The 17,118-nt window shown below is 51.1% G+C and overlaps 7 protein-coding genes and 1 non-coding gene across 8 annotated transcripts; 2 read left to right on the top strand and 6 right to left on the bottom strand.

Annotated features, from left to right (window-relative positions):
* Nucleotides 1-246: 246 nt before the first annotated feature.
* On the bottom strand, nucleotides 247-1,818 carry BDP55DRAFT_590525 (GDSL-like Lipase/Acylhydrolase). The gene is made up of 3 exons (XM_060570919.1): nucleotides 1,499-1,818; nucleotides 1,379-1,440; nucleotides 247-1,314 (listed from the first exon to the last, which is right to left on the bottom strand). The coding sequence occupies exons 1-3, from the start codon at nucleotides 1,671-1,673 to the stop codon at nucleotides 718-720; spliced, it is 834 nt and encodes a 277-aa protein (XP_060425235.1). The 5' UTR covers nucleotides 1,674-1,818; the 3' UTR covers nucleotides 247-717.
* Nucleotides 1,819-2,642: 824 nt separating this feature from the next.
* On the top strand, nucleotides 2,643-3,926 carry BDP55DRAFT_771905 (RTA1 like protein-domain-containing protein). Its single transcript, XM_060581125.1, has 2 exons — nucleotides 2,643-3,096; nucleotides 3,175-3,926. The coding sequence occupies exons 1-2, from the start codon at nucleotides 2,898-2,900 to the stop codon at nucleotides 3,858-3,860; spliced, it is 885 nt and encodes a 294-aa protein (XP_060425236.1). The 5' UTR covers nucleotides 2,643-2,897; the 3' UTR covers nucleotides 3,861-3,926.
* Nucleotide 3,927: 1 nt separating this feature from the next.
* BDP55DRAFT_676791 (uncharacterized protein) lies at nucleotides 3,928-5,060 on the bottom strand. Its single transcript, XM_060575846.1, has 3 exons — nucleotides 4,835-5,060; nucleotides 4,273-4,770; nucleotides 3,928-4,204 (listed from the first exon to the last, which is right to left on the bottom strand). The coding sequence occupies exons 1-3, from the start codon at nucleotides 4,905-4,907 to the stop codon at nucleotides 4,056-4,058; spliced, it is 720 nt and encodes a 239-aa protein (XP_060425237.1). The 5' UTR covers nucleotides 4,908-5,060; the 3' UTR covers nucleotides 3,928-4,055.
* A 135-nt stretch (nucleotides 5,061-5,195) lies between these two features.
* On the bottom strand, nucleotides 5,196-7,447 carry BDP55DRAFT_676795 (uncharacterized protein). Its single transcript, XM_060575847.1, has 6 exons — nucleotides 6,690-7,447; nucleotides 6,493-6,618; nucleotides 6,356-6,437; nucleotides 6,172-6,278; nucleotides 5,834-6,117; nucleotides 5,196-5,745 (listed from the first exon to the last, which is right to left on the bottom strand). The coding sequence occupies exons 1-6, from the start codon at nucleotides 7,023-7,025 to the stop codon at nucleotides 5,586-5,588; spliced, it is 1,095 nt and encodes a 364-aa protein (XP_060425238.1). The 5' UTR covers nucleotides 7,026-7,447; the 3' UTR covers nucleotides 5,196-5,585.
* Nucleotides 7,448-7,806: 359 nt separating this feature from the next.
* On the top strand, nucleotides 7,807-7,880 carry BDP55DRAFT_t279. The gene has a single exon. It is a non-coding gene; the product is annotated as a tRNA-Asn (tRNA).
* Nucleotides 7,881-8,068: 188 nt separating this feature from the next.
* Nucleotides 8,069-9,659, bottom strand: BDP55DRAFT_299627 (Deuterolysin metalloprotease family-domain-containing protein). The gene is made up of 5 exons (XM_060566617.1): nucleotides 9,284-9,659; nucleotides 8,608-9,219; nucleotides 8,468-8,538; nucleotides 8,283-8,406; nucleotides 8,069-8,226 (listed from the first exon to the last, which is right to left on the bottom strand). Exons 1-5 carry the CDS (start codon nucleotides 9,504-9,506, stop codon nucleotides 8,195-8,197), a joined length of 1,062 nt encoding a protein of 353 aa, XP_060425239.1. The 5' UTR covers nucleotides 9,507-9,659; the 3' UTR covers nucleotides 8,069-8,194.
* Nucleotides 9,660-11,824: 2,165 nt separating this feature from the next.
* BDP55DRAFT_676798 (uncharacterized protein) lies at nucleotides 11,825-14,324 on the bottom strand. The gene has a single exon (XM_060575848.1). The coding sequence runs from the start codon at nucleotides 14,066-14,068 to the stop codon at nucleotides 12,083-12,085; it is 1,986 nt and encodes a 661-aa protein (XP_060425240.1). The 5' UTR covers nucleotides 14,069-14,324; the 3' UTR covers nucleotides 11,825-12,082.
* Nucleotides 14,325-15,343: 1,019 nt separating this feature from the next.
* Nucleotides 15,344-17,113, bottom strand: BDP55DRAFT_636078 (peptidase family M28; the record flags this gene model as incomplete). Its single annotated transcript, XM_060572850.1, has 5 exons — nucleotides 15,344-15,523; nucleotides 15,616-16,094; nucleotides 16,147-16,198; nucleotides 16,251-16,914; nucleotides 16,992-17,113. 5 exons carry the CDS (start codon nucleotides 17,111-17,113, stop codon nucleotides 15,344-15,346), a joined length of 1,497 nt encoding a protein of 498 aa, XP_060425241.1.
* Between the last annotated feature and the right edge of the window lie 5 nt (nucleotides 17,114-17,118).

The following is a 17,118-nucleotide window of genomic DNA, read 5'->3' on the forward strand; positions in this document are numbered from 1 at the left end:
ATCAAAGCCGGCAATAGCAATTTAGCCTGAAGGCGTTGAGGGTGTAACCGTCTTTTGCCAGTCTGGGGGAAGATGCCGGCGCTTATCCCCGGCGCCGCCCCGCGTGGGGATTGGATGGACGTATTGACCTTACGCTGCGGTGACAAGGGTTCGCTCAAACCCTTTCTCCTTACAGGTTGAATGGACCCGATCCATTCTGCCCCATTTACCGGCCGAATCCCGTACGTCCTTGACCTCCTGGGGTACAGCAGCTCGCGTCTTGATGAAGCCGATATGCGCCGCGCTTGACCGTCTCCGGGGATCATTGAATTAGTGAAAGATTACACCCTATGGAAAATTGGCATCAATCGCCACATTATTACGGGCTGAAATAATTGCTTCCTTCACGGACTCGGGAGAGCTTCTGATATTGACATTCAGCTGGAATGGTCTAGTTTTTAGATATGTAAACTCTAGTGACAGAAGTTGAAAGGTTGAAGGAGTCTTATCCTGCCCTGACAATACCCTATGGTTTCGTTACCTTGCACTGATGTCTGATCAACTGAGGAAGTACGCTTAGTTTCCCGGTCAGCTCTCGGCCAATTCTTCGAATCTTGCATACGAGTATGCCCCGTAGAAGCCTCCGACTAGGTAACGAGGAGCCCGGAGAAGCTACCGGAGTCGGAGACCGGCTAATCTTCAATTGGACCACTGTTACTCAATGTCTATTGCTGGACTTCAAGCCTTCACCACCAGTTCTGGTTCTCTGCCGAAAAACAGGCCGAAAAGTCGATCACAAAGACTGGTTGATCTTCCTTTGACGGGTGCATCGCGGCGCAACTCTCCAGATCGACGCGGGTCGTCCCCAACAGGCGTCTTGATCCAGTCACTAGGAATCTGAGTGATGAAATCGTACCAATAGTCGCCGAATAAGCGGTAGCCCGGATTGGTAGGATGTATGCCGTCTCTCAGTGCGTTCATCGGGAAGCTCGAGAAGTCGACAGTGAGGACGTGTTTGCCGGCCGCTTGTCGGGCTTGAACAGCCTCGTGGATTACAGCGTTATACTGAGCGATGTTGCTCATTTGTGCTGGGTCATAACAGCCAATGATCTTGGCGACGAGGACTGTAGCATCTGGACAGGTCTGTGCGATCTGGTCGATCAGGTGACCTAAACGGTCTGCTGCAGCGTGAGGATCGCTACCTTCTCTAGCGACGTCCGGATTCGGATTCATGTCGTTAGTCCCAGCATGGACAAGGACGATGTTAGGTCTTTGGGCCAGAGAAGGTCCGACATTATCTGACATGAACTTGATAGTCATGGCATTCCAGGCTGCCTTAGATGCCGGGTTACTCGTTAGTGCCTAAAAGTCTTTGGTAAGAAACCGTTCCTCAACGTACATAATACCCTCCACGCATTGTGCCATGCATGGTCTCTGTTCCAGCAAAGACAACTCTATCATCTTGACGGTTCGTTAGTGTTGTTTCCCTGTCTTCGTGGAATAGGACCGCTGAACTTACTCGACAAATCTTCACGGAGCTTCAGTCTGTAGCCGTTACCATCCCCTCCGTCTATGTCACTAAGAAACCCCACTGTGATGGAGTCGCCAATCCCAAGGATTCGGAGAGTAGTCCCCGGCTTGATCCTTTGGCCGGGCCTCGCCCCTTTGAACTTTAGTGGCGCATGAGACTCCATGGTAGCCTAGATCATAGGAATGCTTGCACTACTTTGACGATGATTCAATATCGGGTAACATGAGCGGGCCTGAATGTCGAACCCGTGCCGCATCGATACGTTGGATCCAATTTGAGGGGTTCGTCACGTCGGTGATGTGTGCACGGCCAACATTAAGATCTGTGACGTTTGTTTCAGACGGAACCCCAGCCCCAACGACTGAAGCTTGAGTCGCTTGACCCCAGGGAATGCAACAACAAAGCCAAGAATGTGAGTGCGGAGTACGTTTTTTCCTTTCCGAACATTCCTCGGCGAACCTTGGGGTCTGAAATGGGATCTGCGCGTTTCGGAAATGTATTTGGTCAACTTAGTCGTCAAATTGCGATGTTAGCCCCAGTTTTTGATAACTTCAGGCACTATAGGTGGTTTCTTCCAGCACAGATCCTCCTATCGATGCAAGTTTTCTACAGCGTCTGGATATGGTATTCGTTAGATTGGACCACTGCAGAAGCCCTTGCAAGTGGGATTCTGAGAGGTCGGAAGTTCGGAACAAATCCTCGAATGGAATGGGGAATATGGGAACGACACAGAGTCTCTAATCTGGTACAGAGGATCGGCGATATTCATCAGAATTACAGCTTTAAACCATGCTTATACTTTGACCATCGCGTTACGCGAAGCAAGATACATGCGCACTTACAAATCGTGACTTACACATAGTGAAGACGATAGCAGCCGCGTACATGTAGTAGAGTCGAACATGGGAACCGTCAGATCGCTACTCTCGCTGATATTGGGAACGCTAATCGGAATGGGCTGAAAGGAGCTCTGATCTCCAGCTCTATTGATAGACAAACAATAAGAAATTTCAGGCGCGCCGTCACGTAAGGTGGCTGTTCTTGGTTCTTGTGATGACCCCCACATGGCGGTTAGCTGTCGTATTGAATACGAATAATCGCATTCCAAAATCGTATTGCTATGCGCTTCGCACCGCCGCTGTGGATCGCCCTTGAATCGCTACGTCTACTCTCAAGCTAAGGTCTAGAAAGATTATAAGAGACAAGTGCCTTTCCTAAAGCCTCTTTCTCTTCTTGCCTATAGTTTTAGCTTTGACATAGAATCTGTACCAGTCTTTTTCCTTTTCCTTCTCTTGTCTGTTCGTTGTGGCGATTTGCCTCATTTCGACGCTCTTTAACAGTCAAGGCTTTCGATAAGATCGACGTCCAGACTCAGGCTTCAGAAACGATGGTGAACGAGCTAGACGGGCCTGGTCCATTCGGACCCGTAGTCAACGGAACACAGATCGTTTTCTACAACTACCGACCGAATGGAGGGGCAGGATGGGCGTTTCTCGTCATTTTTGGGCTCGGCGTACTCCTTCACATCGGCTACATGTTCTGGCTAAGAGCATGGCATTTCATACCCTTCATATTAGGCGGCGTTGGTAAGTCTTCTCCACCAAACATCATCGAACGTTAGGCATGTACCATAGTTCAGTGACTAAGAAAATCAAACCAAATAGGCGAAGCATTTGGTTATTATGGACGCGCAAAGGCTCATGAGAACCCCATTGTAGCTGGGCCATACATCTTACAGAACCTCCTGATTCTCGGATCACCGCCGCTTTTCGCCGCGACTATTTACATGAGTCTCGGCCGCATCATTATCGCACTCGATCTCCGTCGCCACGCCTTTGTCAGCCCGCGTCTCACGGCCTTCTTTTACGTCATCATCGACATTGGTTGTTTCGTAACCCAAGTCTTTGGTGCCGTCATGCCCGCATCGGGAGATCCTGAAGGTATCAAGATGGGAAAGACCCTCATTATGTCCGGTCTGGCGGCCCAACTCGGCGTCATCACCCTTTTCGTGCTTTCCTGCTGGCACTCTTATACCTGTGCTCGACGCGAGGCGAACGACCTGAACGCGACAAGGGCGGGCATCGCGTGGAGGAAGTATTACCTGATGACGTACGGCGTCGCCTCTCTCATGTTTTTGAGAAGTTTGGTTAGGGGCGTCGAATATTTCCAGGGCGAGAATGGGTACATCATGACTCACGAGATCTTCTTGTATCTCTTTGATGCCGTTCCCATGGTGGCGATTATGGCCTTGTATCTCTGGATTCATCCTGGAAGGTTGGTTCGAGACGTTGGCCGCGTCAAAAACTACACTTGGCCTGATGAAGCCAATATCATGCTCGAGAGACACTGAAGCGGCATCCTTGGAGGTTCCTAGGATAGCCTACTCGTCGGGTTCATGATTTCATATCAAGCTAGATGGGGACAAGACATCTTGCATGTATTCAAGATCAGTGTTACAATAGATATATTTCATTAGTCTTTCTCAAGAAAAACTGACTCCATTATTTTGTTCAGTCTTCTGACCCCCCGCACAACAGGTGCTTGCTCAATGATCATCGCGTTCCAGCCACTTCTCGCAAGCCTTGTATATCTTGTCAAAGGATTCAGAATTCTGCACAAGGCGCTGATAGTGTTCCTCGCCAGCTCGCTTGACGAAGTACAGAAAGCCAACAAAAACGAAGTCCGTGTAAGAGACTAAAATGCATGGTGTTAGCAGCTGTTTCAGTGACCATGGATTTGAAAAGTTGGAGATGGTTGCCTACCTTTATCTCCAAGGAAGTAAGGGCCTTCCGTCTTATTCAAAAGACTCGCAAGTCCCTCCAATGATTCCTTGGCATTAGTCCAGGCTTCCTCCCCTCCCTTGGCCTTCTCAAGCTCATCAAGTGACATCCCAAAAATCTCCGCTCGAGTGCGATGGAAGTACTCTGCGCTGTACTCGCCCAACATTTTTCGGGGGACATTTGGTAGCAGGACAGCAACCAATGCTCCAAAGGTTTTGCTGAGAAGGTCGTACATCGGCTGGAGCACCTCCGAGTCGATGTAGAGAGGCGGCTCTGGGTAGTCGGCCTCGATGCGTTTTATAATCTTGGCGCTATTCATGATGTATGTACCATCGGGGAACTGCACAGCGGGACATGTGTAAGGTTTGATCTGGTTCGGGTCGCCTTCAAGGCCGGTTGGTTTGAGCCTAGGCTCGATGTCCGGATACTCGAGCCATTCCGTCTTGTAGTCGACGCCCTTGAAGTTGAGCGCTAGTCGAGCTGTACGAACAGTTACGTCAGCCGGAAGCTCCTGCGTTCAACCCAGTTGAGTAAAGCTACCCACTCTTCCAAGGGTTCAGGGACCAACAGGCTCCGTTCCGATCGGGGATATCGAACAAGATAAGCTTTCCAGGCATGTTGACTTTGATGTTGCAATTTCTGCGATTGATGGCGGGACTTGACGAACACTTGTCCTGGGGGTAAGTCCAGTCGTTTATGTAGGGTAGCTCGACTGCGAGGGGTAGCCGAGAGGGGGGTCGAGAGGAACGTGGAGCTTGGCAAGAACTGATTGATCGGACTGAATTCGTCACATTACAAATCGGCGCCCGGAAAGGATCCACGGTGGGTGGCGGGGCTCCGGCGCTAGCTGCTCACTGCATCAGTGTACATCATCAAAAGTACCGAAGCACAAGAAATGTTATGAGAGACGGCTTGTACAAGCGTTTCTGCCGTCATCATGGTGAATGAAGGACTTTGGAAGGTCCCACATCGCAGTGTTTGATGGCCCGAAGGCCGAAGAATGGAGTGTAGGATGCACTTTGAGAACTCAACCCGTACCGTACCCATCACTGCTACCTAACGGAGAATGCTTAACAAGATGATAAGAATTTCTTGAACTACCTAGTCACCTGGTGTTAATAATATCACATTGTCCGAGTTTTGAGCAGCAGATAAGTAGACCGACCTATCTAGAGCGATGAAAGGAAATTGATGGTTGCTGGTTTGCTTCACACTTGGCGAGGAGCCAAGTCCACAACATGAACTTGGTATTCCGACAGAGAATAAGAGCAGCCTTCAATGAAACGGTTGAAACTCTACTCTTTCTTGTACCATGGCTTGTCGCCAAAACCTTTGTCGCTGTGAAGCGTCCGCAAAATGCGCTCGACCTCATCATCAGCAGCCTCGAGAATATGTTCTGGAGGAAATTGGGGTTTCCATCCAATTTCAGCACCGTGCTTGGCTGTGAAGGTGCATCTAGGTTACAGTGATCAGTGTTAGCTCAGATTAACACACTGGTTGTTTTTGGCCATGTACGTTGTCACACAGTCCAGGGTCCTCTTACTTTCCAGCCAATCTCATCTGAACGAGAGAGCTCTCGGTGCTCAGCCCTTGAGCCATCTTGCCAAGCGCCGATTCGTCTGCGGGAATGACACGTTCGTCTTCAATGGCATTTCGGGCCTTAAGTGCCTTGGCCATTGCGTCGTACAGATCATCCCAGGCTACACTACCAGAAGCCGCGAGGAAGTAGCCGGTCTTGTCATATCCTGGGGTCTCTCCGTTCAAGATAGAGCGAAGAATTTGGAGATAAAGGGTAGTGTTGTCGAGGACGTGGCATACGGGCCATGTCTATGATTGTGGTAAGCTTTTGTCCGCATGTTCTAGAAGAGAGTAGTGACTTACAGGCCGACCAGGTGTCACTGAGTGCACTCGTCCAGCAGCAATGGCAGCTTTGACAATGTCAACAGTTTGGATGGAAATAGGATTGCCAAATCCTTCTCCCTTTCCGTCTGCGGCATGGAATCAGTCAAGAAAGTGTATAACAGGCCATAGGCTATAGCCGAACTCTGCGGTTTGTGAAACTTACACACTATGCAGGGAGCAAAAATGTAAGACCTCACATCGTTGGCTTGGGCCAAGTCAATAACTCGTTTGTTCGTCTCAACAGGCTTGAGTACATCGTACAATTAGCATGGCTTGATGATTATTGTGGGCTACACTCACCTTCTTCATGAAAGGGACTGAGGGCTCTTGAGCTTTCTGGATGTCGTACAGACCAGGGTCGGTATCTAAGAGCGAACTATCCGTGGGAGCCCCAGCAAGACCCGAAAATATCTTGGCCCCCGATGTCTGAAGTAGGAAAACCTCTGTTAGCTGAGTTCCCTCAAATATCAACAATGACATTGACGGGGTGTACACACGTGAAGCAAGTGAACGTGCAGACCTGTCTGAGACTTCACTTGGCCCAGAGCCTTGATGAAGTTTTCTTGGCCAACAAAGTCGAAAGCATCTATCAAGTAAAAGACGATGGTGATCCGATTCTGTACTACTGCGTCTCGGACAGCCTGATCATCTCGAGGGGAAAACGTGAGAGGCTCAGCACCATATTGCTTGACTTGGTCCCTTTGAGCCTCTGTTCGAACGAGTGCAAAAAGCCTATCATAGCCCGTGAGGCCGGCGCTCGCCCAGCGAGCGAGTAAAGTGCCCCCGAGATAGCCCGATGCACCCGTGATGAGGATGTTGTGAGATACAGTCATGGTGAAGATCAGTTTTACTCAAGTTTCCTTGTGGAAAGGTTGAGGAGGGCAAAAGACAAATTAGGAAGGAGTTATCGGCGTAGCCAAGTTTCCTTCAACTGCGGCCAAAAAAGTTTTCCATCTAACAAGATTTGGAACTACACGATCAATGGGTCTTACCTCGCTTTTGTTTTACAAGAATCGACGGATAATCCGAGGGGCTCACTAAGTGATTATCGAGATTGATAACGTGGCTCAGAACAATGATTCAAGACCAGCAGCCACCGTGGACATCGTCATTTGTAAGCATGTCTCCAAGGGCATCTCGTGTTAGAGCAACGTCATGAGCCGAGTAAACTCGACAACAAGCATTGTCCGAGCCAGTGGAAATTGTACGGAAATAGCTGCCGCACGGGACGGCCCTTCTGTGCTGAGTCAACTTTACGCTGGGGTTCGCTGTTGAATGCTTACGGCACTCCAACTCTCAGTCACATGAACTTTGTTTAACTGCACCATCAGTCCAACAATTACCAATTGACAGGTTCCGAAGCCCCATATCATATCAAATCAAATCATGGTTGAGGCATTGTAATTGTAAGAACTTTGATCCGGACGTGGGGTGCGACGTTTTGCAGGTGGTGCCAAGTGTGGGACTCGGTCCTGTGCTATCGCTGCCATTGGGTCGTGAGACACTCGCTTCTGTTTATAGGGCTTCGAATGTCCCACACGCAATCCACCACTTTCACTCTAGGATCATGATCAAATTGCGAGGCCACCAGTGTCATCGAAAAGCATCTCAATATCCCCGATGGCACAATTGGCTAGCGCGTCAGACTGTTAATCTGGAGGTTGGTGGTTCGAGCCCACCTCGGGGAGTTAAAATGGTTAGAATCCATCAGTTCATTGAGATTTCATTTTTGCTTTTTTGTCACAGTTGAATTGAATTTAGTGGAAGTTCAGTGTCACGTCTCGGTCACATCTTTCAGCGCAAGAAGCAAGGGTTTCTTACTCAACCATGTATTCTAAGTACCTAGGTATCGGCCAAGGTATGTATCAGAATCGTGATTTGTCGTCCTCGGAACGAAGCCGCAGACAATGCCCAAGCATGACTATCCCCTGGTCCTGAGAGTCGGCCTGGCCGAGTTCTCAATCTCGAACCCATTTGATTTGTCCATCTTGATGCTGATCGCTTAGCAGCCGACGTAGATGGCGTTGGCGAAAACTTCAAGAGGAGAGTGGTTAGAAAAGCACCTTCAAAGCTGAGCGATAGAGGCTTACGGGCATAGGTGTCGGCGTGGTTTAGGTTCTGGGCAGCAGTCAAGCCCTGAACACAGCTGTATCCGTAGCAGGAGCTCTGATCGGTGGTTCCCTTGATCTGGGTCAAGTGGGTAACCTCGTGAAGCTTGTAAAGAGCTAGTTAGTAACTGGTAGACTGTCGATACCCGCCCTGGAGCAACACTTACGGCAGTGGTGGCACGGTCCTGAGCGTGGCAGGTGCTGGAGAGAGCGGTAAGGCTATTGAAAAAGTAGGGGCCTGTGGCGTGAGATTTCGTCAGATATGCTACCGAAAACAATGTCTCGTCGTCAGGGCAGTGTTACTTACAGTTGACCATGTAGGAAGCGGAGGGAAGAGTGTAGGCGATGACACCGGAGGAGCAGGCAGGGTAGATGTCGGTGCAGTACTGCTTGGAGACACCAGAGGTGGTGCTGCCGCACTCAGTGGCGACCTTGGCAAAGACACCAGCAACGGTGGTACGGGTGGCAGGGGAAGAGGACTTGAAGTACTCGACCATCTTGGCAGCAGCACCAGTGGATGCAGCAGAGGAAGCGGCGGCAGCAAGGGCGCGGCAGTTAGAGAGAGCGGTGGTGGTGGCGGTGCGCTGGGTACCGGTGCAGTCAGACTGGACGACGGTGCGCTTGACGTTCTCGCGGAAGTCGCGGCGGACCTTGGAGGCGGCGGCGCCGTCAACCTCGACGCTCAGAATGTTTGAGCTGAAGGAGGCGGTGCCAGTGATGTCGTTGCTGCCGGCCTCGGCGATGGAGAGGGCGCCCTTGGCGGCAACATCGATCTTGCCTCCGACGCTGAGGTCGTGGACTTCACCGTAGTTCCACTCAACGGAAACGGTCTCACCGGCGGGGATGACCTGGAAGGCATCCTCGGGAAGGCCGTTGGTGCCGAGACGGAGACGGATACCGTCGAACTCGACCTTGTCGGCTGTTGACGAGGTTCGTTAGTGGCCGAAACCGGTTTCTGGGGTTATTCATAAGAAGGCACTTACAGCCAGCAAAGACCTCAGCCTTCTCGACAGCGAGCTTGTCGAGGATAGAGCCAGCCTTCAGGACCTTGAGGTCAGAGGCGCCAGTGTTGGTGATGCTTGCCTTGATGGCCGTGTTGCCGGTAGACTCGATCTTGACATCGAGGGGGCTGTCGCGCTTGTTGAGATCGACGACAACGGCGCTGGCAACAGCGGCGAGGCAGGAGAGGCCGGCGAGGAACTTCATGGCGAAGGTTGGACAAAGAAGGCGAGGAAGGTACTGCTGGGTTGGTCTTGCCGTTGCTGGTGAGGGATGAGAAGCAAAAAGTCGGCCATCAAGGTCCTCACCAGGAGTATTTATACTCGAGTGAAGCCAGATCCAATTGCTAGGCAAGCTTGACCCTTTTCTCAATCAATGCCTGTTGATAAGCTTTCCTTCCGGATTCCGCTTCATAGACTCCATCATCGTTGACAACTGCTCGCCGACGTCTGCCAAGACGGGAGAAGCGACAGATCGGGAATGTGATAGAGCAGGTGGCTACATTCTTTTTTGTCAATGGGGGGGGGGGTTAGAAGAGTCTAACGCAGCAAGACTACCGGAGGTTGGCAAGGATAGGAAGGCAAGGAAGGAACGTGGGCCAGTTTGCAGGAAGCGACGACGATGTGGGATGCCAAAAAAGCCAAGATAGCCAAGATGGCAACTCGATCGACCTCGCTGCAGGTTCCCTTGCTGAGCTGGGACGGTGGTTAATGAGAGATGGTCGAAGGGCTGTCCGGAAGCGAAGCAATCTGGGGAAGGACGTTCCATTAAAGCTCTTGGCATGTCGCCGCATCCGGAGCTCACTCCACAACTCATATCGTGAAGAACGGCGCTAGGGACGTGGAATCAAGCTTGAATCAAACAACCATAAAGGCAACTAGCTTTTACTAGTCTCGGTATCTAATCATATCAGTGTATCATACACGAGCTCAGCTCTTGCGGGAGCCTCGGGGAGGCGGCGAACGCCGACTGGTGAGCAACCCCTGTCTCGGTTCGAGACTAAGGTGAGATAGGCATCTGGAATCGTTTAGTCTTTGAGACTCGAGGCAAAGAGAAGCGAGACTCTGGCCGGGTCAGGAAGGAGGTGGGCTTCCTTTGAGTGTGGGGAACGCTACCTGGCGCCTATTCGCACCTCTGTGAACGTGTTATAGATGACTTTGACATCGATACGTGGCAATCCTTCTGGCTGTGAAGGGGATGGTAATCGCAAGAACCCGCGTATGGCAGGGGCATAAGCAGCTTGTCCAATTAGCCGACCAATGTTTACCTGTCTGTGTTCGTATTCCTCTCAGAAAACTCCACGGGTATGTGCCTTGATAGAGAAATTGCACCAGGGGTTGAGACAGGGCTGGAGGCGGGAAGCTTATGTGGTCGATCGATATCCCGTAGGATGGCACTCTCTGCGGGGTAAAAGAAGCGGATTCATTAGACCGATTGGAACGTTAGTACTCAAGTTCCTATATGAGCGTGTCGAGCAATCCAAACTGTTGAGAGACTTTTGACAACCGTCCAGAGCCTTTTCTTTTCTTCTCCCGCACAATCGTAGCAGTCGATCGTTATTCCCAAGTTCGTCGAAGGATGGGTGATTTCCCCTTGTACGGCACACGGCACTTTTAGGCGGCTGGGCACGCAGAATCAGCAGCGTCGTTGGCAATTTACTTGACGCGCTCCACGACGACCTTCCTATTCCGATGGCATATGCCGGGTCTAGACTAAACCCTGCGGTAGTTCGGGCCCTGAGGTTACAATGGGGACTTGAGGGAGCCACAGTGCACTGGACATTCTGTGGCACGAGTAATCATCCCATCACGCAGTTCTGTATCCGTAATTGCATTTCAATGCCGACGATCGGCGTGGAGAAGGCTTGGCGTCTTAGTACCGTGTCCATGAAGGAATGGGAACGAGGTTTTTCGGACTTGAATAACGAGACAGATTACTTATCTCTCGGCCTGTAATTACTGCGAGTTGACAAAAGTCCTCAGTTGTCGTTACTAATTGGGAAGAGTGAGATAGGTTGCAACAGGGGTGGAATCCAGGCTCTCTGACTCCTGAGACTTCGGCACCTTCCCAAGATGAACATGTCGGCTTATTTCTTTGGCTAGCACGCAGTACGGCGGAAGCATTAACTCCGTCTGCTGTCTATGGGACGAGTTTCTTCAGTCAGGTAGTGTCTATATGTACGGCAGCAACAGTCGTTCGCGTAAGGTGTTTCTCAATAAGTCTGGGGAGTCCAAGTAGTCAACGGTTCAGTTGAACGATGGTAACATCAGCATAACTCATTGCGCGTGCACATAGGGTTTAGAAGTGCATCAATGTGACGGAAAGTATGCGCATCTGCAGTCGCTGTTACTTGAGAGCCTCTGGGCTTGGCTCTCTCACCTCTGCATGTTTAAGCATTCGCCAAGTTGCCAAGACAATATGGCAGCTGGCCATGGCGTGCTCAACGGTCGCGTGAGACACTATTCCTTTACAGGAAGGCGTTAGCAATACGTTCAATCCATTTTTTTCTCAAGCGTGACTGTCAGTTCATGATCAAATGGGGAACAGACTCGAATTCTCAGCCTTCTTTAAGTACTTCAAGACGGCATGCTTTGTCAGCCGAGAAGCAACATCTAATGGAAAAGGATATGGGGCCGCCCCGTCTGAGGCCTATTAGTTCCATAGGGTACCTATTACATCGTTCACCTCAGTATCTGATCTGACAAGCTAGATACCCGTATCAAATCCTCTATCGAGGGGGAAGACATAGTTATGAAGACAACCTCGAAGCGGAAGCTCCTCTATTACTCTTGATAACACTCGAAAGGATCATGCCGCCCACGACATCCCACCATACTACAAGTATCTAGCAAGTTATCCATGTCGAGCTCCAGATGCGCATGAACTGGTGTACCGTCCTCGTTGGGCATCAGTCTCAAGTACGTGGCGACGAGTTCCCGTTTCTCGAGATCCCATTTACCTGACATCCACACCCATCTGGACCCAGAAGGTATGAACCCATTAGCATCCATCCCTCTCTCCTCCAGCATCACCACGCCCGATTTGCCAATGACTAGCGCTTTCCCATCCCAAGCGCTCTCTCTCCATGCCATATTGTTGAGGAGGTGAACAGCTTGCATTCTCAGCTCGTGATTACGGCACTTGGCGACTATGGTGGCGAGCGGGGTTGTGAGTCCCTCGGTGAAGGTGAAGCCGACTTTTGAGGTCGGTCCCGGGTCGCGAAGATACGTCACTATCCTGTTCAGGAGGTCTCTGAAGTCCGCCTCGAATGCGTCGTAGCACATGTCGGTTCGGTCGAGACTACAGCTTATAACAATGTGGATCAAGAGCCGATGGATCTGTATCTTTCGCAAGGCTCGTCTGGCGTTGTCTTTGAGAGAAGGGTCCTTGAGATACACATCCAGGACTGAGTCCCACATTCGTATGTATGACAGAAACGTAGCCTGCTCCAAGGCGGCTTGCGTTATGTTCCGCTCCTTGTATCGGAGCTGGTCGTGCAGCGAGCGCATGATATGTACGACTGCGCGTGTAAAGAACTGACCCCAGAAGACTTCGAGTTTGGAGATGACTGTGACGCCTGGTTGAGGTAGCTCGAGGATAGGGGTACCGTTCATCATTGGCATGGCGGTGCGGTGCGAGTTGAAGAAGTGGGTGAACCCGCTCATCAGGGAGAGACATGGTAAGAGGTGCTCGATGTCCTCCATCTCATCATCACGCATGTCTCTTCGTAACTGTGCAGACAAGGGCTGAGAGGATTCTGTCGAGATGTTTCTGTTCTCGCTTGAAGGACGTGGAGGACGCTGCGTGAGCGAAATCCTGTTCTCAAGAAGGCGCATACCCGTACCGGTCAGAGTGTCGACGTTATTCATGTTACCTTGGATGAACTCGAATCCTACGAGCAGCAGCGTCATGATGATGACTGATCGTGGTGAGGTCGATGATGGGTCTTGAATCCGTTGTCTGTATATCGAAACCGCCTTGACGTGATGTATTAAAGCCGACCTGTGATGGTGGTTGAGAAGTCCACCAGGTTGAGTCATTTTCGTGCCCCAAGGGCGGAGTGCTGACGGCATGGCGTCCAGCTGATCTTTCGACAGATCCTCAAGCATCTGGGCTTGAGAGATCGCGCCGATGGCCAACAGCGACTCCTGGACGCAGGGGTCTCGCGAGCTCTCCTGCAACACGATCCTAGACCAAGCATCAGAGTGGCCCGACCCCCAAAGGTCACGCACAAGCCGGTGCCGAAAAAGATCGTAATAGTAAACATCCCCCTGTTGAACCCGCAAAGTCGAAGGGTAAAGCGGCGGGGGAATGGATTTAGGAGCCGAAGATTCAAGACCGGAGGTGCCTGGCCCCGACTCGTTCGGCCGCGGAAGTAGCTGCCGGCTCGCTTGCGCTTCCTGGGCCGCGACGATCAACCTCTGCTGCTCGGCGCTTCTCTTGGAGTCGGCGTCCTCCTTTGTGTACCCATCGCACTCCACGTCCGCTTTTTCGCATCGGAAACACGTAGGTTTGCGCTCATCGCACTTGACCCGCCGGATCTTGCAGGTGATGCAGCCAGATCGGACCTTAGGACGACTAGCACGCTTCCTTTTAGGATGGGAAGCGTCGCCGGGATCTTCAACTGCGAGCTTGAAGTCTTGATTGGTAGTTTGGACGGTGCTAGGGCGTGGGAGCAGCGGTAGGATGCGGCTTTGTCGAACTTCCCCGATGTAAGCTGAATCTTGTTGCCCTTGTTGCATGGCTTGAGTGAACAAAGGGTGATTCATGATTGGATGGAGTTCTTAGGCTTGCTCTTCTCTGACTTTCATCCTTCGATGCGTCGTTTGAAGGTTGTTTCTGACAGCGGGAGCCTTGTATTTATGAGGAGCCCTGGGAACATGAGGGCCAACTTTCATTTAACGAGTGGCGTTCTTCTCAAAGGGGAGGCCTCGGCTTTCTGATCATGCAAGCTGACTGGAAATTGACAGAAAGTGAAGATGGACAATGTACGTGCTTGCTTGAACTTAGGAGGAAGAACTCCACGATAGTAAGTGCTCAGCCCGTCGAAGGCTGACGGAAATCCCCGGCGGCATCAAGTATGACCGTTTCTTGGCCCTGCACTGCGGTCTCTGGGCTCCCCTGTAAACTCTAGGGCCAAGGAAGGTTTCAATTGGGCGACGAACGACCGAGCCAATCATAAGAGGCAGCTCGTATTCTTTGAGCTGCGTAGATCATTGGACGCAATGAGTTTACTCAGCATTTTACAAAGCTGCGTCGGAGTCTTGGATAATATTTAGATCAGATGTCTGCCAAACGCGCGCGAGTGCATAAATACCGGCTAGGCGTGACACCTGAATTACAGCTAAGTTCAAGGCTCATTACGCCCGGCGCAATGCATCGGACGGGCGTCAAAAGTGCCACGACGGAGTGGCGTTGCCTTCGTGGAGATGCTAGCGGACTAATGAGTTGAGTATGTGTAATACCGCGCGGAAAACTGACAGCCGGGTGAATTGAGACATGATGCATGAGACGATCGCATGGTCGACAATCACGTCATTTGAATGTTGCGGCCCAGCTTATTAGTCGCTGAAAATTGCCCAGCTGATGAGTTATTAGGCTGTTTACTTTTGCGGATGTGATCTTGGGAGGTTTCCTTATTTAAGAAGGATAATTCGGCTCATGGAAACCATATACTCTTATGGAAAACATGTTTCCATACATGAAGCCGTAGGGATACCAAGACTGTCTTAGCAAATGCATTAACTGTAAACCATATCGAACTGCATCCGATCTCTTCCGGCAGGAATCGTTCGGGTATGGCCCTACATCACAATTCAGTCAGGTAAGCAACTTGAACTTCAGCAGTGCGATAAGTCTATCATTACAACGAAATTAGGTGCTTTCTTGGAGCAATCATTTTCGTCATCTCATATTAAACTTTGACCTGGACAGACTTCACAAGCTGAAGCTGCGTGGGTAAATGTCTTGTCAATGCAATTCTTTCATCCTTGGATTTATAGGGTGTACATGTATATAAGGGCCTGGCCGAACGAACGTCTTGATCAGACATCATGTCCGCATCCAAGATGCCTCTCTCCCAAAGCCTCCAGCTCTTCAATCTGGATCAAGTCGGGCTCAAGGCTTCTCGATTGTAGATGGGTCAGCATCGTTGCGTTGACCGCGGCTTTGGGGATAAGCGATGTTCCGTTCAAGGACAAGACCGTAAGCATATGAGCAGCAGCCTGAAGTATTATTAGCACCCCAACATTACTCCAAATTTACACCCATTCAGAGAAACATAAAGTAGAAACAACACAAGAACAGCACAACTTACTCTAGCATTGACAGTAATCGTGTTGGGGTCAGGATTCTCAATAGTATCGCAGGCCTGGTGATAGCACGGGTCCTGAGCGACCGCGGTGCCTGTGTGCAAGAACCCAAACGGCTTGCCGAGAATCTGCCAGAACGAAGCATAATCACTTCCGTTGGTCAGGACGGCGGGAGTTACCTCGAGGCCCTGGCTCTGGTAGTACGCCTCATAGATGTGCTCGACAACATCCGACCCGGCGGGTCCGGCGCTTCCATGGGTGCTTCCGTCAGTATCAGCCACACCGAAGAAGCCCTTTGCCACCATGTCGAAGTTGAGATAAACGAGAAGGTCATCGACATCGGATGCGGGCAAGTTGGAGCAGTAAAATTTGGAACCGAGAAGGCCGTTTTCCTCAGCACCCCACCAGGCGAAGCGGACCTTGTTCTTCGTTCGGTATTGCGTCATGGCAAGGAAGAGCTCGAGAAGCAGGCTGGTGCCTGAGCCTATGTGGATGTGAGCAAGTGTCATCGTGATCATAGGCGGAGCATGGCCTACCGTCATCATTGATGCCTGGTCCAGCTTGGACACTGTCCAGATGAGCACCGAGCTAAGGGACATGTTAACTCCAGATATCAGCGGTTGATCGTCCTCATGCTCACCATAACAACATTATGAGGGTCACCTTCTTCGGTCTCAACGAAGACGTTCTGAGTGATACGCTCCTCAACGATTTGAGTCTGCTGGAAGTGTGCCTGAACAGTTTCCCCAGCATCAAGACGCTCCTTGATCTTCAGCCCGTCCGCCAGATTGATGAAACCGGCCGGCACGAAGCCCTCGGGGTCGGGCGCACTGAGGGAACCAGCCGTCGCGTTGGTGGTGATATCGTGATAGACAATGACAGCAGCAGCGCCAGCGGCGGCAGCGGGACGGACTCTTCCAGCAAGAGTGCCGCCAGTCGGGCATCTGAATCTCTGCACGAGCACGATCTTGTCCTGCACATTCAATCCCTCGTAATTAGCAGCATCGCAGGCGGCAGCGCCGTCGGGCCCAAGAACAATTTCTGCCGTGATACCTTCCGCGCTCGTGGATGGAGAGTAGGTCAAGCCAAAGACGTAGATCGACTCGCCGTCAACGTTAAAGTCGATCGACGTGACCTGGCCAAACGTGGCGGGAAAGTCTTGTTTCCACGCTTTCGTGGCTGGGATTACAGAGATGCGATCCCATACATAATCGACCGACGCAGCATATCCAGGGAGACCAAACGCACGATTTCCACCATTGGCGAAGGCGATTTCGTTCAGAGCCTCCAGGTTGGCCATCAAGCTGTGTCGCAACATTCGTTAGCCAATTGTGCCAATTGACCGCACATAAATCACTGTATAAAATCACCATGCTCTTACTTCTCGGTCGTGAGATCAGCCTGGAGCTTCTCCGAGTCAATCTTGGGCCGGCATGTCGTGTTCGTTGCCACAGTGCTAGAGACCAGCGACAGTAAAGTCGCGGCCGACTTGGAGAACTTCATAGCTG

Source organism: Colletotrichum godetiae (assembly GCF_030913485.1).
Source record: "Colletotrichum godetiae strain CBS 193.32 chromosome Unknown BDP55scaffold_49, whole genome shotgun sequence".
Lineage (NCBI taxonomy): Eukaryota > Fungi > Ascomycota > Sordariomycetes > Glomerellales > Glomerellaceae > Colletotrichum > Colletotrichum godetiae.

Coding starts and splice junctions, on each gene's coding strand:
- BDP55DRAFT_590525 (XM_060570919.1), bottom strand. CDS start 1,673: ATGGAGTCTCATGCGCCACTAAAGTTCAAAGGGGCGAGGCCCGGCCAA. Junction 1,441..1,498: donor GCTCCGTGAAGATTTGTCGA/GTAAGTTCAGCG, acceptor CGAACCGTCAAG/ATGATAGAGTTGTCTTTGCT. Junction 1,315..1,378: donor CAATGCGTGGAGGGTATTAT/GTACGTTGAGGA, acceptor CCGGCATCTAAG/GCAGCCTGGAATGCCATGAC.
- BDP55DRAFT_771905 (XM_060581125.1), top strand. CDS start 2,898: ATGGTGAACGAGCTAGACGGGCCTGGTCCATTCGGACCCGTAGTCAAC. Junction 3,097..3,174: donor CTTCATATTAGGCGGCGTTG/GTAAGTCTTCTC, acceptor CAAACCAAATAG/GCGAAGCATTTGGTTATTAT.
- BDP55DRAFT_299627 (XM_060566617.1), bottom strand. CDS start 9,506: ATGAAGTTCCTCGCCGGCCTCTCCTGCCTCGCCGCTGTTGCCAGCGCC. Junction 9,220..9,283: donor GGCTGAGGTCTTTGCTGGCT/GTAAGTGCCTTC, acceptor CCTCGTCAACAG/CCGACAAGGTCGAGTTCGAC. Junction 8,407..8,467: donor AGGACCGTGCCACCACTGCC/GTAAGTGTTGCT, acceptor GCTCTTTACAAG/CTTCACGAGGTTACCCACTT.
- BDP55DRAFT_676791 (XM_060575846.1), bottom strand. CDS start 4,907: ATGCCTGGAAAGCTTATCTTGTTCGATATCCCCGATCGGAACGGAGCC. Junction 4,771..4,834: donor GTCCCTGAACCCTTGGAAGA/GTGGGTAGCTTT, acceptor CTGTTCGTACAG/CTCGACTAGCGCTCAACTTC. Junction 4,205..4,272: donor TTACTTCCTTGGAGATAAAG/GTAGGCAACCAT, acceptor CATGCATTTTAG/TCTCTTACACGGACTTCGTT.
- BDP55DRAFT_676798 (XM_060575848.1), bottom strand. CDS start 14,068: ATGAATCACCCTTTGTTCACTCAAGCCATGCAACAAGGGCAACAAGAT.
- BDP55DRAFT_676795 (XM_060575847.1), bottom strand. CDS start 7,025: ATGACTGTATCTCACAACATCCTCATCACGGGTGCATCGGGCTATCTC. Junction 6,619..6,689: donor TGCACGTTCACTTGCTTCAC/GTGTGTACACCC, acceptor TTCCTACTTCAG/ACATCGGGGGCCAAGATATT. Junction 6,118..6,171: donor CAGTGACACCTGGTCGGCCT/GTAAGTCACTAC, acceptor CCACAATCATAG/ACATGGCCCGTATGCCACGT.